The sequence below is a fragment of the Vicugna pacos genome, chromosome 9, assembly GCF_048564905.1.
Source record: "Vicugna pacos chromosome 9, VicPac4, whole genome shotgun sequence".
Lineage (NCBI taxonomy): Eukaryota > Metazoa > Chordata > Mammalia > Artiodactyla > Camelidae > Vicugna > Vicugna pacos.
Window position 1 is genome coordinate 10,669,065 of NC_132995.1, and position 19,477 is coordinate 10,688,541.

Consider the following 19,477-nt stretch of genomic DNA (forward strand, 5'->3'; position numbering starts at 1 on the left):
CAGTCAGGCCTAGATACTGTCTTAGAACCTGGCTCCACTGTTATTATTTTGCTCACAGGAGACATTGAGCTCCCAGGCTTCTTGCTCCTTTGTCACAGATCCCTCACTGATTGATTATGGTGGCACCTCCCTTTGGGTTCCACTTCTGGCATCACTGCTCTTCCTTTTTAAGACAACTGACAGTTGGGCTAACCATTGCTGGTCCCCCACTCCTGTGCCAAGTGAAATACTTCTGTGCCTCCTGCTGTGGGAGGAGGGATTGGGAACAAAAGGAGGCTGAGTGCCCAGTGGTCTCCTACCAGAGTAGGCCCAACTCACTACTCAGTTAAAATGTTTCTTCAAATAAGGCCAGTATCCCAAGTTAGTCATTTGTTTCAGCTTAATGAAACAAGGGATGATTCTGGAGGAATGATCCTTTTCTAGTCTCCTCTGATGTTTGAGGAAAGGGTCAGAGGGGGAAGCAGGATTTACCCTGTTGTAATTTTTTCTCTCTTTATTCATTCTTTCAAATGGTTACCACTTTAATTTCTTTATATATCCTTCTGTTTATTTTACTTTCATGTTATAGAAAAAGACATCCTCCTATTATTATAGCTTGAAGCTCTTTTCAGTTGCATTTGAGATCTTCCACACCATCTTTCTAGCCTTGAACTATGCCTCTGCATATATGTCTTCTGTAGGAGACTGGAAACTCATGGAGTCCAACGACTATTAATGATGACGATGACGATGATGATGATGATGAATACTGGAGGCATTTTACAGGCTAGAAAACTTTACTAGTTTTTTTTTTTAAACCTATATTATCTCTAGTAATACACTGTCTGACTCATTGCTTTAACTTCTTTGCCCCACATAACTCTTCCCTCAGAAAGGTTTGTTGAGTGAGTGAGAGAATTAACACATTGGGCAGTAGAAAGAGAGGGAGGATGATGTTGGGGAGAGGTGTGTATAGAATCAGGTTGAGTTTGGAATGAACAGGTTAAAGTGAGTCGTCTGGATTAAATATAAGTTTCCAGACACCATTGAAAGAAATGATTTTGACCTATTATATTTAAATTATTTATTGACTTCTGTCTGCTATTTGCCTGGTTGTATTTAAGGTCAGGTGGGTCCAGCTGAGAACCCTGAGATTCCTGGCTTCTTTCAGGTAATTAAGCATCAGCCTGGGTAAGGAGAGGCCACAGGAAAAGGCTGTCAAGGGAAGAAAGCACTAGAGGAATGAATAATCTTGGGGAAAATGTTTTGTTTTGTTTTGTTTTTTGAGAATACTGGAATGATAGGGAGTGGGGACAGGGATGGGGAGTTTGGGGTGGGAGAAAAGCATCTTCTAGGTGTGCTCACTGTCTTGTTGACTGAGAATGTTTCATCAGAAGGGTGGGCTGTCAGAGCTCCTATAAAGGCAGAGCAAAGCTTGCCAGCTGACATCGTCTGAGAAATTGCTGGCAGGCTCTGGAGTGCTTGTTTGGACTCCTGTGGTGTCTTTGGTGTTCTAGGGTAAAAAGAAAAGGGAGAGGCTAATGTTAAACACATTATTAAAATTTAATTTTTATGAGAGTTTTTAAAATGTTAAAAGTATACTTATCCAGTAGAAATAATTAAAATAAAAAAATATTCAGTAAAAAGTTAAAGGACATCCCTCATCCCAGCCTCCACTCCCCACCCCACAGAACTATTGCTAATAGTTTGCTTTAGTCCTCTGTACCTATTTGTATATAAACATAATAGTTTACTCTAAGAAACAAAAATGAGTTTATACTATTCATTTTGTTGTCTCTGTACTTTAACAAATCTCTTATTATTGTACAATATCATGCAACTGTGGAAACCTGTAAAAATTTACATGTACAGTTCAATAAATAGTTACAATGAAGCTATTCATGAAACTACTACTCAGGCCTAGAAATGAATATTGTCAGCAACCATCCTCCTTTTCTGATCATTATCTTCCCTCTCCTCACAGAAGTAATTCTGACTTTTACAGTAGGCATTTACTTTTTTTTCCTTTATAGTTATACGCTCTAGGTATACGCTCCTAAATAATTTAATTTTGCCTTTTTTTTTGAAACTCTTATGTATATGAAATCATGCTGCAACCATTCTCTTGTCTTTTTTTTAACTCCACATTTTGCTGGTAAGATTTGTATACATTGTTTCATGTTTGTTCATTTTCACAAATATATAGTATTTGAATATACCACTATTTATTCATTCTCCAAATTTCATTTTGGGGTAGTTATGAGCAGTGCTGCCATCAAATTCTTGTACATGTCTCCTGCAGTATATACACGTGTTACTTTTCAATATACTTCTAAGAGTGGAATTGCTTGGTCACAGAGCTTAAACTTTAGTAGATAACTACCAGCACTTTTTTAAAGTGATTTACCAATTTACACTCCCATTAGCAGGAGGTGAGATTTTTCTCTGTTCTACTTTTACTAATACTTGATATTGTCAGACTTTTAAATTGTTGCCAATCTTATAATGTAGAGTGATCTCTTTTTGGCTTTAATTCCTATTTTTCCAGTTACTAGCAAGGTTGAGTAGCATTTCACACGTTTATTAGCCATTTGGATTATTTTTTGTCTCTGAAGTGCCTATTCAAGGCTTTTGCCTATTATGTTGCCTGCCTTCCTCTCATTGATCTATAGGAATTCCTTATCTAGTCTGAGTATTAACCCTTTGTCGATTATACACGTTGCAGACATTACACCTACTTTGTAGATTGTCTTTTTTTTTTTACTGACCAAATTTCTTAATTTCAGTGAAGTCAGATTTATTAATCTTTTCCTCTATGACTTATATTTTTGTAACTTGTTTAAGAAATACTTTTCTACCCCAAGGTGATGAATATATTCTCCTATATTTCCTTCTAAGTTTGTCCTTCAAATTTATATCTTTAATCCACCTGAAATTTATCTTTGTGATGAGTTTGAAGTAGGGGGTCTCTGCATCTTTTTTTCACTTAATATGTGGTGAATATCTTTCTAATTAACACATAATTATCTGCCCAATTATCTTTGACAACTTATGAATTGCCCAGTTTTCTTTTGATGAACATATATTTTACTGAGGTATGATTGACATATAACATATTAGTTTCAGGGGTACAACATAATGATTTGATATTTGCATATATTGCAAAATGATCACACAATGAGTCTTTTATGATGAACATTATTTTTTTTTGTCAATACAAATACTGCTATAATTAATATTCTTGTACATATACCTTTGAGTACCAATGCTCATATTCTATACTAAAGATTTCTTGAAGCAAGATTATGGTTAAAAGGGAAACATTTAAGTTTGTGGTAGGTACTACAAAATTATATTTTACTTCCATCAACAGTAATATAAAGATCTTGATTTATCCCATTCTTGAAAATATCATACTTTCAATCAGTTTTTCATTTGCTAATCTCTTTTTATATGATATTTAATAATGGCTAGAATAGGGAAGAATCAAATACTGTTTGACACTGACAATGGTGTCATTGTCAGAGATCAATGACCAGGTCTCCAGCAGCCCCATCTCCCTCCACCTTGATAAACAATAGCCTTGTAAATGAAGGCATTTCCATAAGCCTTTCTAGTATTAGGAAACTTGTATTATGCTCTTCTTGCTCTTCCTATTTTGTTACAAGCTGACATTGAGTAGAAAGGGCTGAGGTGTGTGCTTATCCTGGTCTCCATTTCATCTCTCTTGTCTCTTTTCAACACCTGCTTCATCCCTAGTTGATTCCACAGAGTGACCAAGTTTAAGGAAGGTCATTCTTTTCCAACTTACTGGTTTTCTTCACCCTGCCCTTGAAACGATCACAGGGACATGGCTTCTTTGGCAGCCGGGGCACTGTCATGAGTTTTCTTTCAGAGGCTCTCAGGAACCAATCTGAAATAAAGGGGTTGCTGCTTAGGAGGGTTAATATGTTTGAGGTCAGGGCTTCACTTGGCATCTTCCTCGCCTCCCAGTTGTTTCTCATACTGCAGTGGGTGTGGCAAAGGGTCAACAAGAACAGTGACCATATCCAGTTCTATGAGCACCAGGGTTTCTAGGTTGTTTTTCCTGACCTGTATGGGCAAGAATTTGGTGGCAGATCTGGAAGAGGCATGAGGGTATCATTAGGGAGACCCAAAAGTGAGGAGGAAGACCGAGGTATCTGCCTTTTAGTGGCTGCTTTACTTCAAGCAAGTCATTTTGATCCTCTGATTCCATTCTTACCTGTGAGTCAAGTAAGATTGAGAAGAGGATCCAGGAAGAACTTGGAAGACAGCCCTAGATTGTTGGGGGTAAAAAGGGAAAGGGGGTTTGGGCAGCCAGAAATTCAGGCAGCTCTCCCCTGGACCTTGGAGCCCTTGCCTCAGCTCTTGCCTGAGGCTCAGGAAGAAAATAAGTGTTGGTGCTGCATGTGGTGGGCTGGTGGAGAGGGGAAAGGGTGAGGTCAAATCAGGTAACATCTGCACTGGTCTCAGACGGACTCGAGGGAGTGAGTTGGGATCTTGATGGTGCATCGCTGTTGTCGATGTTGAATTACTGACCTTTGCAGTCACATTCTTGGGCGCCTTCCTGGAGCCTCCTCCCAGAAGCTTGGCGTTGGTCCCTGTGGCCTCTAGCGACCCCTGTCAGAAGGAAACAGGTCACTTCCAGGCACTGGAAAGGGAAGAGGCCAAAAGAAACCGTCCCCCATCATTGTGCTGCCTAGGTCAGCGCAGCTCCATTTCTTTTCCTTTTTTACTCAGGGATCCTAGGGCACTTCAGGAGAGAAGTATTTTAAATGGATAAGGAATTGAGGTTTATAGTCTGGCCTAGAGAAAAACTAGGCTGGAGGTAGGGGAAGAAGGAACAGCTTCTGGATAGAAGAGAGGCCAAAAGAGGTAAGGGTTAATCAAGACCTTACAACCTCCCTCCATTAAGATCCCCTCTACACACATGAAAATCCTCAAGACTTAGGAATGAGAGCAAGGAGTAGATTATTCCATAAGGCAGTCAGGAACTTCACCTGACCTCCATGTTTGGTTGTATTTGAATCCATAGTTGCAGTTTAACCATAAGAAGACAATATTTATCTTTGTTCCTCTGGAACAAATCCTTGCCCCTTTAGGCCTCTATTCAAGGCTGTCTTATCACCTAATGCTATCTTTTTCCACTTTGTCATACCTAAAATATTTGTATGATAATCAAGTATGACGTTTTATAGAGATTCTGGGGCTAGAGCTGGGCCCAGATAATGCCTGCTCTGAATAAGAGTTTCTGATTTTTCCTGTCAGAATTGATTATGTCTTCACCTGTTTCCCCATGGCATTTGAATGCAGCTCTCTCATTGCCCAATTACACTTACAGTTTGTTGTTTGAAGTATGTTGTGGACTGAACTGTGTCCCCTTAAAACTCAATGAAGCCGTGACTCTTAATAAGTCAGAATGACTGTTTTTGGAGATAGGGCCTTTAAAGAGATCATTAAGTTAAAATGAGGCCCTTATGGTGGGCTCTAATCCAGTCTGACTGAAATTTTTATAAGAAGAAGAAATTTTGCAACTGCAAAAGTAAGTTCAAAAAGGCAATAAACACATATATCATTAATTACTGTAAATGTTAATGGGCTAAATCCTCCAGTCAAAAGATGTAGAGTGGCAGACTGGATAATAAAGCAAGAACCTTCAATATGCTGCATACAAGAGACCCACTTTAGGGAGAAGGACACATATAGATTGAGAGTGAAAGGATGGAAAAGGATATTCCATGCAAATGGAAACGCCAAAAAAGCAGGTGTAGTAGTACTGATTTCAGACAAAATAGACTTTAAAACAAAGGCCATAAAGAAAGATAAAGAAGGACATTTTATAATTATTAAAGGAGTAATACAAGATGAGGATATTACACTCGTTAATATATATGCACCCAATATAGAAGCACCTAAGTACATAAAACAATTACTAACAGAGATAAAGGGGGAAATTGATGGGAATACAATCATTGTCGGAGATTTTAACACTGCATTAACATCACTAGACAGATCTTCCAGACAGAAAATAAATAAGGCAACAGAAAAATTAAATAATACAATAGAAAAACTAGATTTGGTGGATATTTTCAGAGCATTACACCCCCCCCCCCAAATAGGATACACATTCTCTTCAAGTGCACATGGAACATTTTCTAGGATCGATCATGTACTTGGGCACAAAAGAAGCCTCAACAATTTTAAGAAGACAGAAATTTTCTCAAGCATCTTTACTGACCACAATGCCATGAAACTAGAAATCAACTACAGAGAAACAAAGGAGAAAAAAAGAAAAGCACGGAGATTAAACAACATGCTATTAAAAAACCAATGGGTCAATGATGAAATTAAAGTTGAAATTAAAAAATACGTTGAGACAAATGAAAACACAACCACACAAAATTCATGGGACACAGCAAAGGCACTGCTAAGAGGAAGGTTATAGCAATACAGGCCTTCCTCAAAAAAGAAGAACAATCTCAAATAAACAATCTAACCAGGCAGCTTTTAAAAGAATTAGAAAAAGAAGAGCAAAAAACCCCTAAAGGCAGCACAAGGAAGGAAATAATAAAGATCAGGGAGGAAATAAATAAAGCAGAGATTAAAAAACCATAGAAAAAAAAATCAATCAAACCAAAAGCTGGTTTTTTGGAAAAGTAAATAAAATCGACAAACCTCTGGCCAAACTCACAAAGAAGAAAAAAGAGAGGGCACAAATCAGCAAAATAAGAAAGGAAAATGGAGAAATTACAACAAACAAAATAGAAATACAGAATATTATACGAGAATATTATGAAGAACTATATGGAACCAAAATGGATAACCTAGAGGAGATGGACAAATTTCTGGAAACATACAGTCCACCAAGACTGAACCAAGAAGAAACTGACCACTTGAACAAACCGATCACTAGAAATGAAATTGAATTAGCAATAAAAAACCTCCCTACAAATTAAAGCCCAGAACCGGAAGACTTCACTGGGGAATTCTACCAAACATACAAAGAACTCATACCAGTCCTTCTCAAACTCTTCCAGACGATTGAAAAGGAGGGAATACTCCCAAACTCATTTTATGAAGCCACCATCAGCCTGATACCAAAACCAGGCAAAGACACTACCAAAAAAGAGAATTATAGGCCAATATCACTGATGAACATAGATGCCAAAATCCTCAACAAAATATTAGCAAATAGAATACAACAGCGCATAAAAAAGATTATACAACATGACCAAGTGGGGTTCATCCCAGGGACACAAGGGTGGTTCAACATACACAAATCAATGTAATACACCACATCAACAAGAGAAAGGACATAAACCACATGATCATCTCAATCGATGCAGAAAAAGCATTTGATAAAATTCAACACCTATTTATGATAAAAACTCTCACCAAAGTGGGTACAGAGGGAACATATCTCAACATAATAAAAGCTATATATGACAAACCTACAGCTAGCATAGTACTCAACAGTGAAAGACTCAAAAGCTTCCCATAAAATCTGGGACAAGACAAGGCTGCCCACTATCACCACTCCTATTCAACATAGTCTTGGAAGTTCTAGCCAGAGCAATCAGGCAAGAGAGAGAAATAAAAGGGATCCAAATTGGAAAAGAAGAGTTAAAAGTGTCAGTGTATGCTGATGATATGTTACTATATATAGAAAATCCTAAGAGGTCCACACAAAAACTACTAGAGCTGATCGAAGAATTCAGCAAGGTAGCAGGTTTCAAGACTAACGTTCAAAAATCAGTTGAATTTCTTTACACTAATGATAAATCAACAGAAAAAGAAAGTAAAGAAACAATCCTCTTTAAAATAGCACCCAAAGTAATAAAATACCTAGGAATAAATCTAACCAAGGAGATGAAAGAATTATATACAGAAAACTATAAACCACTGATGAAGGAAATTAAAGAAGACTTTAAAAAATGGAAAGATATCCCATGCTCTTGGATTAGAAGAATCAATATTGTTAAAATGTTCACATTGCCCAAGGCAATCTACAAATTTAATGCAATCCCTATCAAATTACCCAGGACATATTTCACAGAACTAGAACAAATCATAGTAAAATTTATATGGAACCACAAAAGACCTAGAATTGCCAAAGCATTACTGAAGAAAAAGAAAGAGGCTGGAGGAATAACTCTCCCAGACTTCAGATAATACTACAGAGCTACAGTATACAAGACACCATGGTATTGGTACAAAAACAGACATATAGGCCAATGGAACAGAATAGAGAGCCCAGAAATGAACCCACAAACTTTTGGTCAACTCATCTTTGACAAAGGAGGCAAGAATATACAATGGAATAAAGACAGTCTCTTCAGCAAATGGTGTTGGGAAAACTGGACAGCAGCATGTAAATCAATGAAGCTAGAACACTCCCTTACACCACACACAAAAATAAACTCAAAATGGATCAAAGACTTGAACATAAGGCAAGATACAGTAAACCTCCTAGAAGAAAATATAGGCAAAACATTATCTCACATACATCTCAAAAATGTTCTCCTAGGGCAGTCTACCCAAGCAATAGAAATAAAAGCAAGAATAAACAAATGGGACCTAATGAAACTTACAGGCTTCTGCATAGCAAAGGAAACCATAAGTAAAACAAAAAGACAACCTATGGAATGGGAGAAAATTTTTGCAAATGAAACTGACAAAGGCTTGATCTCCAGAATATATAAGCAGCTCATATGACTTAGTAAGAAAAAAAACAAACAACCCAATCCAAAAATGGGCAAAAGGCCTAAACAAGCAATTCTCCAAGGAAGAAACACAAATGAAAAATGTTCAATATCACTAATTATCAGAGAAATGCAAATCAAAACTACAATGAGGTATCACCTCACACCAGTCAGAATGGCCATCATTCAAAAATCCACAAATGACAAATGCTGGAGAGGCTGTTAAGAAAAGGGAACCCTCCTACACTGCTGGTGGGAATGCAGTTTGGTGCAGCCAGTGTGGAAAAAAGTATGGAGATTCCTCAAAAGACTAGGAATAGACTTCCCATATGATGCAGGAATCTCGCTCCTGGGCATCTATCTAGAAGGAACCCTACTTCAAAATGACACCTGCACCCCAATGTTCATAGCAGCACTATTTACAATAGCCAAGACATGGAAACAGCCTAAATGTCCATTAACAGATGACTGGATAAAGAAGAAGTGGTATATTTATACAATGAAATACTATTCAGTCATAAAAACCGACAACATAATGCCATTTGCAGCAACATGGATGTTGCTGGAGAATGTCACTCTAAGTGAAGTAAGCCAGAAAGAGAAAGAAAAATACCATATGAGACCGCTCATATGTGGAATTTAAAAAAAAACCAAAACATAAATGCAAAACAGAAACAGACTCATAGACATAGAATACAAACTTGTGGTTGCCAAGGGGGTGGGAAGGGACAGACTGGGATTTCAAAATGTAGAATAACTAAACAAGATTATACTGTATAGCACAGGGAAATATATACAAGAGCTTATGGTAGCTCACAGAGAAAAAAATGTGACAATGAATATGTATATTTTCAAGTATAACTGAAAAATTGTGCTCTACACTGAAATTTGACACATTGTAAAATGATGATAACTCAATAAAAAGTGTTAAAAAAAAAAAAAAAGAAGAGATTTGGGCACAGAGAAAGACACCAGGTATGTTACACGCACAGAGGAATGACCAGGTGAGGAACTAGTAAAGAGATGGCCATCTGTAAGCCAAGGAGAGAGTCCCCAAAGTAACCAAGTTTGCTGACACTTGCTCTTGGGCTTCTAGCCTCCAAAATTGTGATAAAATAAATTACTGTTGTTTAAGCCACCCGGTCTGTGGTATTTTGTGATGGCAGTGCTAGCAAACTAAAAATCCACCTCCTTCCCTGGACTCTGAACCAGTGGCTCAGAAGTCATTCAGCTACACGGCTCCTGACACATCATAGGCACATTTATGTTTCTGTGATAAGCAGACAGACAAGCTGTCTAGAGAGGGCCCTTAGAGCAGCATCTGGCTCCATCCAACTCCCCTATTTCCCAGACTCGTGCCCTTTCTGCCACACAGATGGAGGGTGTTGCGTCATTTCTCCAAGTGCTGGTTTCCAGATTGTTCTCATGTGCTGTTTTGAGTGGTGTTAAAGTAATTTCAACAGGCATAGCCCCTGCCATCTAAACTTTTCTAATATTTTACTCTCACCTGACCTCCATTTCTGGTTCCAGCGTAAAGCCACAGAATATTAGAACCAGAGGGAACTTAGAGATTACCAGTGGAATCCCTTCATTGAGAAGTTTTTCTTTTTCATTCTAAATGCAACGTAACTATATTAGAGAGAATTTGGAATACAAATAAAGAAATCTTACTCTTACCAAATGTTGGCATTTTGGCATGTTTCCTGCATATGATTTTCTTTAGATAATGATAACCATACCATGTGAATAAATTTCTTTTTGTTCACTATATAAGCATATTGCTATGTTACCTACAACATTTATAAAAGACATTTTGAATTACTGCATAACACTCCCGATTATATGTGTCCCAGATTATTTTACTGTTCTGTCATTGCTGAATATTTAGATTGTATTATTTTGGATATTGATAAATTTCTTTGTACTTGTAATTGTTTTCTAAATGTTGGATTGCTGACTCAGGGAAGATTTCCCAAATGGAATTACTGGGGCAAAAGTTGAGAACAGTTTTATATTCCTTTTTTTAACCTTTATATTTTTTGATACCATTACTAAGTTGCTTTTAAAAGGGTTATACAAATTAACTAAATCACTATCTCTTTTTTTCCCCCCCAGGTAAGGAAACTGAGACCCAGAGAAAGCAAATGAAAAGCCCAAGTTCACAAAGGTAAAGATGACTCATCTGGAGCTAAAATCCAGGTTTAAGACTCTTAGTCTGTTGTTCTTTTTGCAGCCCTGCATGACCCTAATTTTATGGTGTAACTGAAAATGAAGCTGCATGTTAATATAGTATTATGTCCCACAAAACAAACATCAGACATTTTTGAACTGCCTTTGCAATTTTTGCTATAGCTTGTACCACCTCTTAAACTATTTAGTTCATACTTCTTCTCTAAACAAATTTGATTTACATAAAAGCTTCATCCAATGCAATATTTTCTGTGAGATTGTGGGTTTGATACATGCTTAGCTTTTTTCTAACACGCATTAAAATAAACATATAACTATTAAAGTGAAAGCTAATTTATGTTCTAACTAAAATCAGTTTTGGAAAATATTGATATGGTGGAATAGCATGGACTTGATGTCAGACAGACTTAGGAGTCAACTACTTGCTCTGTCACTTAACTATGTGGTCTTGGAGAAGTCACTTAGCTTCTTTGGTCTTTGGTTCTCTGATTTGTAAAGAGAGAGTATTGGTATCCACCTTGCAGAGCTGTTAGAAGTAAATGAACTACTGTGTGGCCCAGTGCCCAAGGAGGTGTTCTGTACATGATGGTTATTATTGTGGTTATTATTGCAGACTTCTGATTATTTCCCAAAGTAAATGTCTGTGCTGGACTATTTGGCTTATTGCTTTCTGCTCTTTGGCATATGTAAAGAAGTAGCTTCCACTTGTTAGTTTTTGTGGTAGTTCTGTTGTTATTTTGACTTTCCAGTTCCACTGTGTATTAGTTTTGTGGTTTTGGACAAGTTGCTTAACTCTTCTGTGCCCCATTTACCTAATTCATAAAATGGGGCTAAAAAAAGTATATTGGTATGTGTGTACATACATCTGTTTCTTCGCTGTGTCCACCAGAGGGCCTAGATGCAATAGCCCTAATAGCAATGGGTAATACCTTTGTGCCCAAGGTTTGTGTATATCATTAAAGGAACCAGGGCTCCTTAGAGAAATGGCTGACTCCAAGGACAGGGAAGGAAAGCAGAAGATGAGCCTGGAACATCTTGTGGTATCAGAAAGTCAAAAACTGCTAAAAAAAACCCCCGATCTGTCAAAATGATGCAGAGGTCAGTCTGAAGAGGCTCTCAGTGGCCAGTTTTGGGACAATATCAACAACATTATCAATAAGGATAGTAATAAATTATAATACACAAATATCCCTGAGAATTTACTTATGTAAACTAGTAATTGAATACCTGAATAAAGGGGAGAAGGAATAGCTCTTTCTTATAGTAGAATCCTACTTGATAAATTTAGAAGGAATGATGGAAATAGAAAATCACCATTTGGCTAAGGCCATAGTAATACTTGTTGTAGGCAAGAATCATCAATGGTTTTCAAAATTAATTGGCAAAAGTATGATTAGAAGAAACAGGCTATTTGCATAGCTCAAAGTGTCTCTCCAGAAGATACTTATTATTTTCAATGGGAAAACAGTGTCTTTATGGACACTGCCTTAAGCAGTGTTCAAACTTAACATCACCTGTAACAAGAGATACTGTTAACGTGGGTCTTTTGATGTGTTGCACCAAGAAGGCAAACATCACTTCTGTGGTGTTTTTGCCAAAAATCATAATCTGAATTTAATCATGAGGAAACATCAGATAAGTCCAAATTGAGGGACATTCTGTAAAATAATTGACAGTACTCCTCAAAAGTGTCAAGGTCATGGAAGACAAGGAAGTTCTGAGAAAGTGCCCTGGATTGGAGGAGACCAGGAGAGATGATAACTTTCTTCAGTGTAGGATCTTGGATTGGATTCTGACCGGGAAAGGGACATCAGTGGATGATTAACAAACTCTGAACATTTGTCCATTAGCTAGTAGTATTGTATCATTGCTAATTTTCTGGTTTTGATAATTGTATTATGGTTATGTCTGGTGTTATTTGAAAAAAATCTGGATGGAGGATATATTGGAACTCTGATTATTTTTACAACAATATTTAAGTCTGAGAAATGAAAAGTTAAAAAAATACATTAGATTTCTGTGAGGACACATGAGGTGTCATACATGTGAAGTGCTGAGGACAGCCTGCCACAAAGGCTTGTTTAACACGTAGGTGCTGTTGGTACAGGTCATTTTATAAGTTATAAATAATCTTATAAGTAATGTGTATTCTATTATTGTAAGTGATGTATTTCCTAACATTGTCATCGCTTCTTACCGATTTCATTTTCCCCCCTCCCCTGTAAAAAGCATATTAAACATGTATGTGTTTTTTCTTTTAAAGAGATAAGGTAGGATCAGATTTTATTCTGAGAAATTTCTCTGGGGGCTGAAGGAGTATTACTTCCTTCCTCCAGACTTGGTCCTGTGTTGCAAACTATGCTGGCCTGGGAAACAAGGATTGAGCCCGGGCATCACGGAACCAACGTGGTTTGTCATTGTGCCACCTGGCGGCGGAGTGTGCTTTCCCCAACCTGTCGCCCTTGTGCCTTAGAACTACTTTAGCTGTTTTACTCAGTTACCTTTATTGAACTCTTGCTAGGCTCGTATGATCAGTCATTTAGTCTTCACAGCAGTTGTATTCACTAAGTGGTATTTTATTCATTTTAAGATAGTAAGACTGAGGTTCAAAAATTTTAAGCATCCTGTCCAGGGTTTCAAAGTAAGTGATGGAGCCAGGATTTGGATTGCAGTTGCCCTGAATTCAAATTTGATTCTGAAATTCCTGGGAGTCAAAAAATCTCTCCATGTGTAGGGATTATTGGTATAAAGCAGCGGCTCTCAACTAGGGGGTGGTTTCCTCCTCCAGGGGAAGTTTGGCAATGACTGGAGATATTTTTGGCTGTATTAACTGGGAGGAGGTGGGGGGAGGCTGCTACTGGCTTCTAGTGGGTAGAGGCCAGGTGAGTGTTGCTAAACAGGTTACAATGCATAGAACAGCACCCCTACAGCAAAGAATTATCCATCCCTAATGTCAATAGAGCTGCTATGAAACCCAGGTGTCGAGTTTTCTAAAGGCAACATTTGAACGTAGAAATCTGAGGCTTTATTTTTTCACTTAGCAAATATTTACTGAGCACTGTGCCAGATAATGTGAGCGATGTGGAAACAATACACCAGTCTGTGCCAATGAGGAGGCTGCAGATAGAAGGGCAGGGGTGGGGGTGGGAGATGCACGCCAACACCTCAACTTAAGGCAGAAGATGAAAAGTGCAGAGAGAGTCAAGTTAGGGCTAAGCTTGTTCACATGAGGGAGAGCTCATATCTGGTCCTGGGTGGAGTCAAGGGAGGCTGGGGAGGAGGTGGTTTTGGGCAGGTTGTGTGAGCAAAGTTGAGCTGGTGGGAAAGCACAGGACCAGCTCGGGAACAGCCCGAGGTCTAGTTGAGTGGAGCCCAGAGGTCTGGTTAGTGCGAGGAGGGGTGGACGGGAAAGGCAGCTGTGGCTGGAGCTTTGAATCCAGGCTGAGGACTCTAGCCTTGGTGTCAGTCTTGGTGGTGGAAAAGCTTTCCCTTCCAGAAGGGTGTTCTAGGCCCTAAGGCTGTGGGGCCCAGCAGCTTCCAGAGAGCTCTCTCTGTAATGGAGGGGATGTTAGAAATTGGGATGGAGTAGGGTGAACTCCTGATTTTAGGACCACGAGTCGATGCTAAGTATGTTACAAAGCTATTTCATTTCAAAGTGGCCCTTGGAGAGATGTTTCCCTCAAGTGGCAGCACACATGGGGATCGGTCCCTTCTGCACAGTTGTACTGCTAAGGGCCTGGCCACTTGGGCTGTAGTGAAGGCTGGCGCCAATTCAGAACCCCTAACCCAAGGTCTGCTTCCCATAGGTGAGCTGTTCAAACAGGGCTTGGTGTGGCTACAGCTTCAAACACGGTACTACCTGGTGGTGTGATTTTTCTAGTTTATCACCTTACCGTGTAATCATAGTAAAAATTGTTAGAATATAATCGAGGACTTCCTTATTGTCTACAGATGTACAATTGCCTTCAACATCCTGCCACCACCGCCACCAGTAATTTCCCTGGGGAAATTACTCTCTGGAACAAGGATTGGGGGAGAGGTAAGATAGCAAATATTGGAGGAGCAGTTATTTTTTCTCCCACCAGGTACAGTTCCAGACACTTTCATACACGCTGGCTCCTTTAACTCTCACAACCCTCTTTGGATTTATGTACAGTTCTTTCCTTTTTGTAAATCAGTGAATGAGGAAACAGGCCCAGAGAAAGGCTAACTTGCTCCTCATTCCTGTAGCCTGAAGAGGCTACATTTTACTGCATGTGTGGTCATGCTCTTTTCTGTTTTGCCACATTTTCTCCCACCCTTTATCCCTTTCAAAAAAATTTAATCTTTTTTTACCTGGATTTGGGCTGCTGGAGACCATGGACATCAGCATTAGTAGCAGCAGCAGAAGGAGGGAAGAGATTAGAACTTTCATTTCAACTGCTGGTGCTGTGGTAGGTCACTTGAAGACTGTGTGGAAGGTTCCCAGTTAGAAGGTCTGCGCTTCAATCCCAGGCCAGTGTTCTCTTTAGATGGTGAGAACGGATAAGTTACCCTGGCCTTGTTAGGTAACAGTTAAGTTGGATCATGTGCTTTATGGGAATCTGGGAGGTCAAACTGGCCAAACAAAAGAAATGAAGCATTCTTAAGAACATGAGAGGGTGACTGATAACTTGGCAGCATAACTCATTCCCTCCCTTCTTTCTTCCTGCCTCCCTGCCTACCAACATGCTTTGATTTCTTCCCCAAGTCTTTTTGCTTGTTTGAATTTCCTTATACCGAGTGACATTTTCTAGCTTTGTATCTGGCAGGAAAGTGAGTGCTAAAGGTTGGCAAAGAGAGGAGGACACGGTCTGTTTCCCCTCTGTCTTCCCCACTCTCATCCTTGCAACAGCAGTGTTGTTGTTTGGGAAGTTGCCGCGTCCTGGCTGTTTACAATTTCCCCGAATTCTGTGGCCACGTGAGGTGGGAAGCAGAGAGGACCAAGGAGGAGAGGCTCTTCTCTCTTGCCCCAAACCCTGCCCTGGAGCACTGGGTCAAAGCAGGCCTCCTCGTTGGTCAGGAAGGTGGCCGTGGCCTAAGGGCTCCTGCCTAAAGGAGAGGGAACTGGGTTGGTGGAAGACCCTCTAGGCTTCAGGTCCCAGAGGGTCTGAGAAACAGCAGCCGCAGCAGGGGAGGTGATTGCCCAGGCTGCTGAGGGTCTTGGCGTCACACCTTGTTTGGAAACAGCCCAAGGGTAAAGGAGGAGGTGATACTACTTGGAGCAAACGTTAGGGGTACAGAACATCAGCACTTACTACACCTGACTGGTGGATGACTGCATGGGAAAGCAAAGTACCCCCTCAGCTCCACGTGTGCGTGATCTTCTGTCAGAAAAATTTCCTTTTTGGTACTGGACTGCACTTTCACATGCTTTCTGACATAGCAGGCCTAGTTAAAGAGTTACAAAATATTCAAATAAGCAAACATTTACAGAGCACTCCCAAAGTGCCAGGCCCTACTCAAGTTCAGGAACATAAAAATGAACAATAAACAGCCCCTGCCTCAAAAGTCCCCACCCAATTAGCTCCATGCCGTCTGCTCTGCCCTCCAGCAGCACAAATCCAACCCCACCCTGGAGACCCAGCCCCGGTTCCACCGAACCCAGAGTCCCTTGACCTACTCACAGTCCACAGTGAACTCCCGTCACTTCTGAAATTTGGTTCCACCACATCCCTAGGTTTTATGAAGTGCATGTCATCTCCCTGGCTAGACTTGAGCTTCCTGAGGACAGGCACCTCAGGAAGAATTCGTTAGAATTTTCCATGTAGGAGCCACATCAGTGGGTTATATCAGACCAAGCTCAGACTGAGTCTGAGCCTTCAAATCGAGGACAGTCTTCACTGTCTAGCACAGTGCCTGCCGCCTGCAGATGCTTTATAAACTCTGTAGTAGCAAAGTCTATGTTCAACTCTCCAGCACGTCCATAGGCAAGAACAATCCAAAACCGAGAGGGTAAGAATGAGCAAACAGAAGCTATGCCTTACATGAAAAAATGCTCAATATCACTAATTATCAGAGAATTGCAAATCAAAATTACAGTGAGGTATCACCTCACACCAGTCAGAATGACCATCATTCAAAAGTCCATGAACGATAAATGCTGGAGAGGGTGTGGAGAAAAGGGAGCCCTCCTACACTGCTCGTGGAAATGTACTTTGGTGCAGCTGTTATGCAACACAGTATGAAGATTCCTCAAAAAACTAAAAATAGATTTACCATATGATCCAGCAGTCCCACTCCTGGGTGTATATCCGGAGGGAACGCTAATTCAAAAAGATACATGCACCCCAATGTTTACAGCACCACTATATATAATAGGCAAGACATGGAAGTAACTTAAATGTCCATCGACATTGACTGGATAAAGAAGTTGTTGTATATTTATACAATTGAATACTACTTAGCCATAAAAATAGTAAAATAATGCCATTTGCAGCAACATGGATGGACCTGGACATTGTCAGTCTAAGTGAAAGAAAGGCAGAAAGAGAAAGAAAAACACCATATATCCCTCATATGTGAATCTAAAAAAAAAAAAAAAGACACTATGAACTCATCTACACAACAGAAAGAGAATTGCAGACTTAGTAAACAATCTTATGATTATCAGGGAAAGGCGGTGGGAAAGGGTAAATTTGGGAGTTTGAGATCTACAAATGTTAGCTACTATATATAAAAATAGATTAAAAATAAGTTTCTACTGTATAGCACAGGGAACTATGTTCAATGTCTTGTAATAATCTTTAATGAAAAAGATTATGAAAACAAATATATGTATGTATATGCATGACTGGGACATTGTGCTGTACACTAGAAATTAGTACATTGTAATTGACTGTACTCCAATAAAAAAAAAATAAAAGAGCAAAGCTCAAAAAAAAAAAAAGAAGCCAGAACCCCATAAGAATCTATGTCTTGCCTCTTCCCTCCTCTTGGCTTGAACAAAGTTACACCACCTTTTCTCACTCCTGTCTGGAGGGTTCCAGGGAGGACTTCCTTGTTAACCTTCCCCTCAGCCCCACAAGTATTACCCAGCACTCAAGGACAGCCTCTCCTCTGTCTTTGAATCCATTTCCTAAAGTCTCTGGAATGAGTCATGTTTAGTAAGTGGAGATGTTTGATGCAAGAGCCAACCCTCCCAGCCCCTTAATTGGTGAGAAAAGGGCATTTACTGATTTTGGCCACAAGATGGCAGCACTGCCCCATTGGTATCTCCCAAGACTACTCAGATGTGGGCAAATCAGAGATGAGGTTAGCATTATTAGGAAAAGGGCACAGGTGAAGTGACTAGATAAACTTTTTTTTTTTTTTCTCTCCTGTGAAGTGATAGAGTCTGAAACTATTGCATTTTAGAACTGGAAGACACTTTAGAGAAGTGTCTCAAACTTTAATATGATTCTTCTGGTGGAGCCTAAGATTCTGTATTTCGAATAAGCTTTTGGATGATGCTGTTGCTGCTGGTTGGTGGATCACACTTTGAGTGGCAAAGCCTTAGAGATCATTTAGATTAACTCTCACTTCACCCAGTTTATGGAGGAAGAGACTGAAGTCCAGAGAGAGAACATGACTTCTGTCACTTAGCTTTCTACATCTAAACCCAAGTTTCTCACTCTCAGTCCAGTTCTTGCTGCACTAAATCACGTGGCCCCCTTTACTATTATAGTGGCATCTCTGTAGCTTAGGAACCAGAACTCCCATTTTCACCACCATCTTGTTTGGTCTTTGCTCAAGTCATCACTTTGGTTACTCCCTTATTCAAAACCTTCAGTGGCTCTTCTTTCACCACAGGATCAATTTCAAATGTCTCTGTTTCATTTCCACGGCTGTGCAACATGGTTCCACTTTTGCAAGCTTACTTAAATTCCCTGTTTCATAATTGTCTTTCCTCTGTAGCTGTCCCTACTCCTTCCTGTTCCCTAAACATACTGTGTTCCTTTCTCAGTGGTTTGGAGTTAGACATACCTACTTTCTAATTCCAGATCCGCCACTGACCTTGGCAAGTTACTTCATCTTTCTGAGGATCAGCATCCTCCTATGAAATAACCACATACAGTGGTTGAATGGAGTAAATAAAATAACATATGCAAACCCATTCTCATTTCTGAAATCCTTTTCAAAACTTGCATCTACAGTAATGCCTGACACATGGTTCTCTGTGTTGGTGTTTCTCTGTCTCTGTTTCCCTAAGACTTAACCATTCAAAGGTCTAACCCGAATTCTACCTCTTTCGTGAAATCTTCCCCAGCAATTCCTGACTAGTTGTTCCCATGCTTCTATAAGTTATTTCACCTGTCTGTTAGCATTTTCTTATGTCCCGGGTCTTTTAGTGAGACCCACAGAGAGGCTTTAGGGATAACTGGCTGTGTAATAATTGAGGGATAATTGAATTAACTCTTGTTTTAGTCTTCCCTGAGTTTTAGAGTGCTCCTTGCCTTTTCTTTTGTCATTTATTGCCTATCACTCCCTTAAACAACCTTGCCCTCCTGCACCAGCAGCACCAGATCTTGGTATTTTTGTGAATATTTCAGGACTAGTTCTTGTCAGTTTCCTTCCAGCCTCTGTAT

General features: G+C 39.6%; 1 protein-coding gene and 1 long non-coding RNA gene across 5 annotated transcripts in view; one reads left to right on the forward strand and one right to left on the reverse strand.

The window, feature by feature from the left end:
• LOC140698074 (uncharacterized) overlaps positions 1–19,477 on the forward strand; it is a 157,720-nt gene that overhangs the window by 46,289 nt on the left and 91,954 nt on the right. For all 4 annotated transcript variants that reach the window (XR_012075498.1, XR_012075500.1, XR_012075495.1 and 1 more), the window contains exons 4-5: positions 10,818–10,869; positions 14,844–14,931. This is a non-coding gene — a long non-coding RNA (uncharacterized lncRNA). The remainder of the gene's footprint in view (positions 1–10,817; positions 10,870–14,843; positions 14,932–19,477) is intronic.
• On the reverse strand, positions 741–15,421 carry CXCL17 (C-X-C motif chemokine ligand 17). The gene is made up of 4 exons (XM_072967051.1): positions 15,228–15,421; positions 4,540–4,620; positions 3,791–3,892; positions 741–1,492 (listed from the first exon to the last, which is right to left on the reverse strand). The coding sequence occupies exons 1-4, from the start codon at positions 15,304–15,306 to the stop codon at positions 1,395–1,397; spliced, it is 360 nt and encodes a 119-aa protein (XP_072823152.1). The 5' UTR covers positions 15,307–15,421; the 3' UTR covers positions 741–1,394.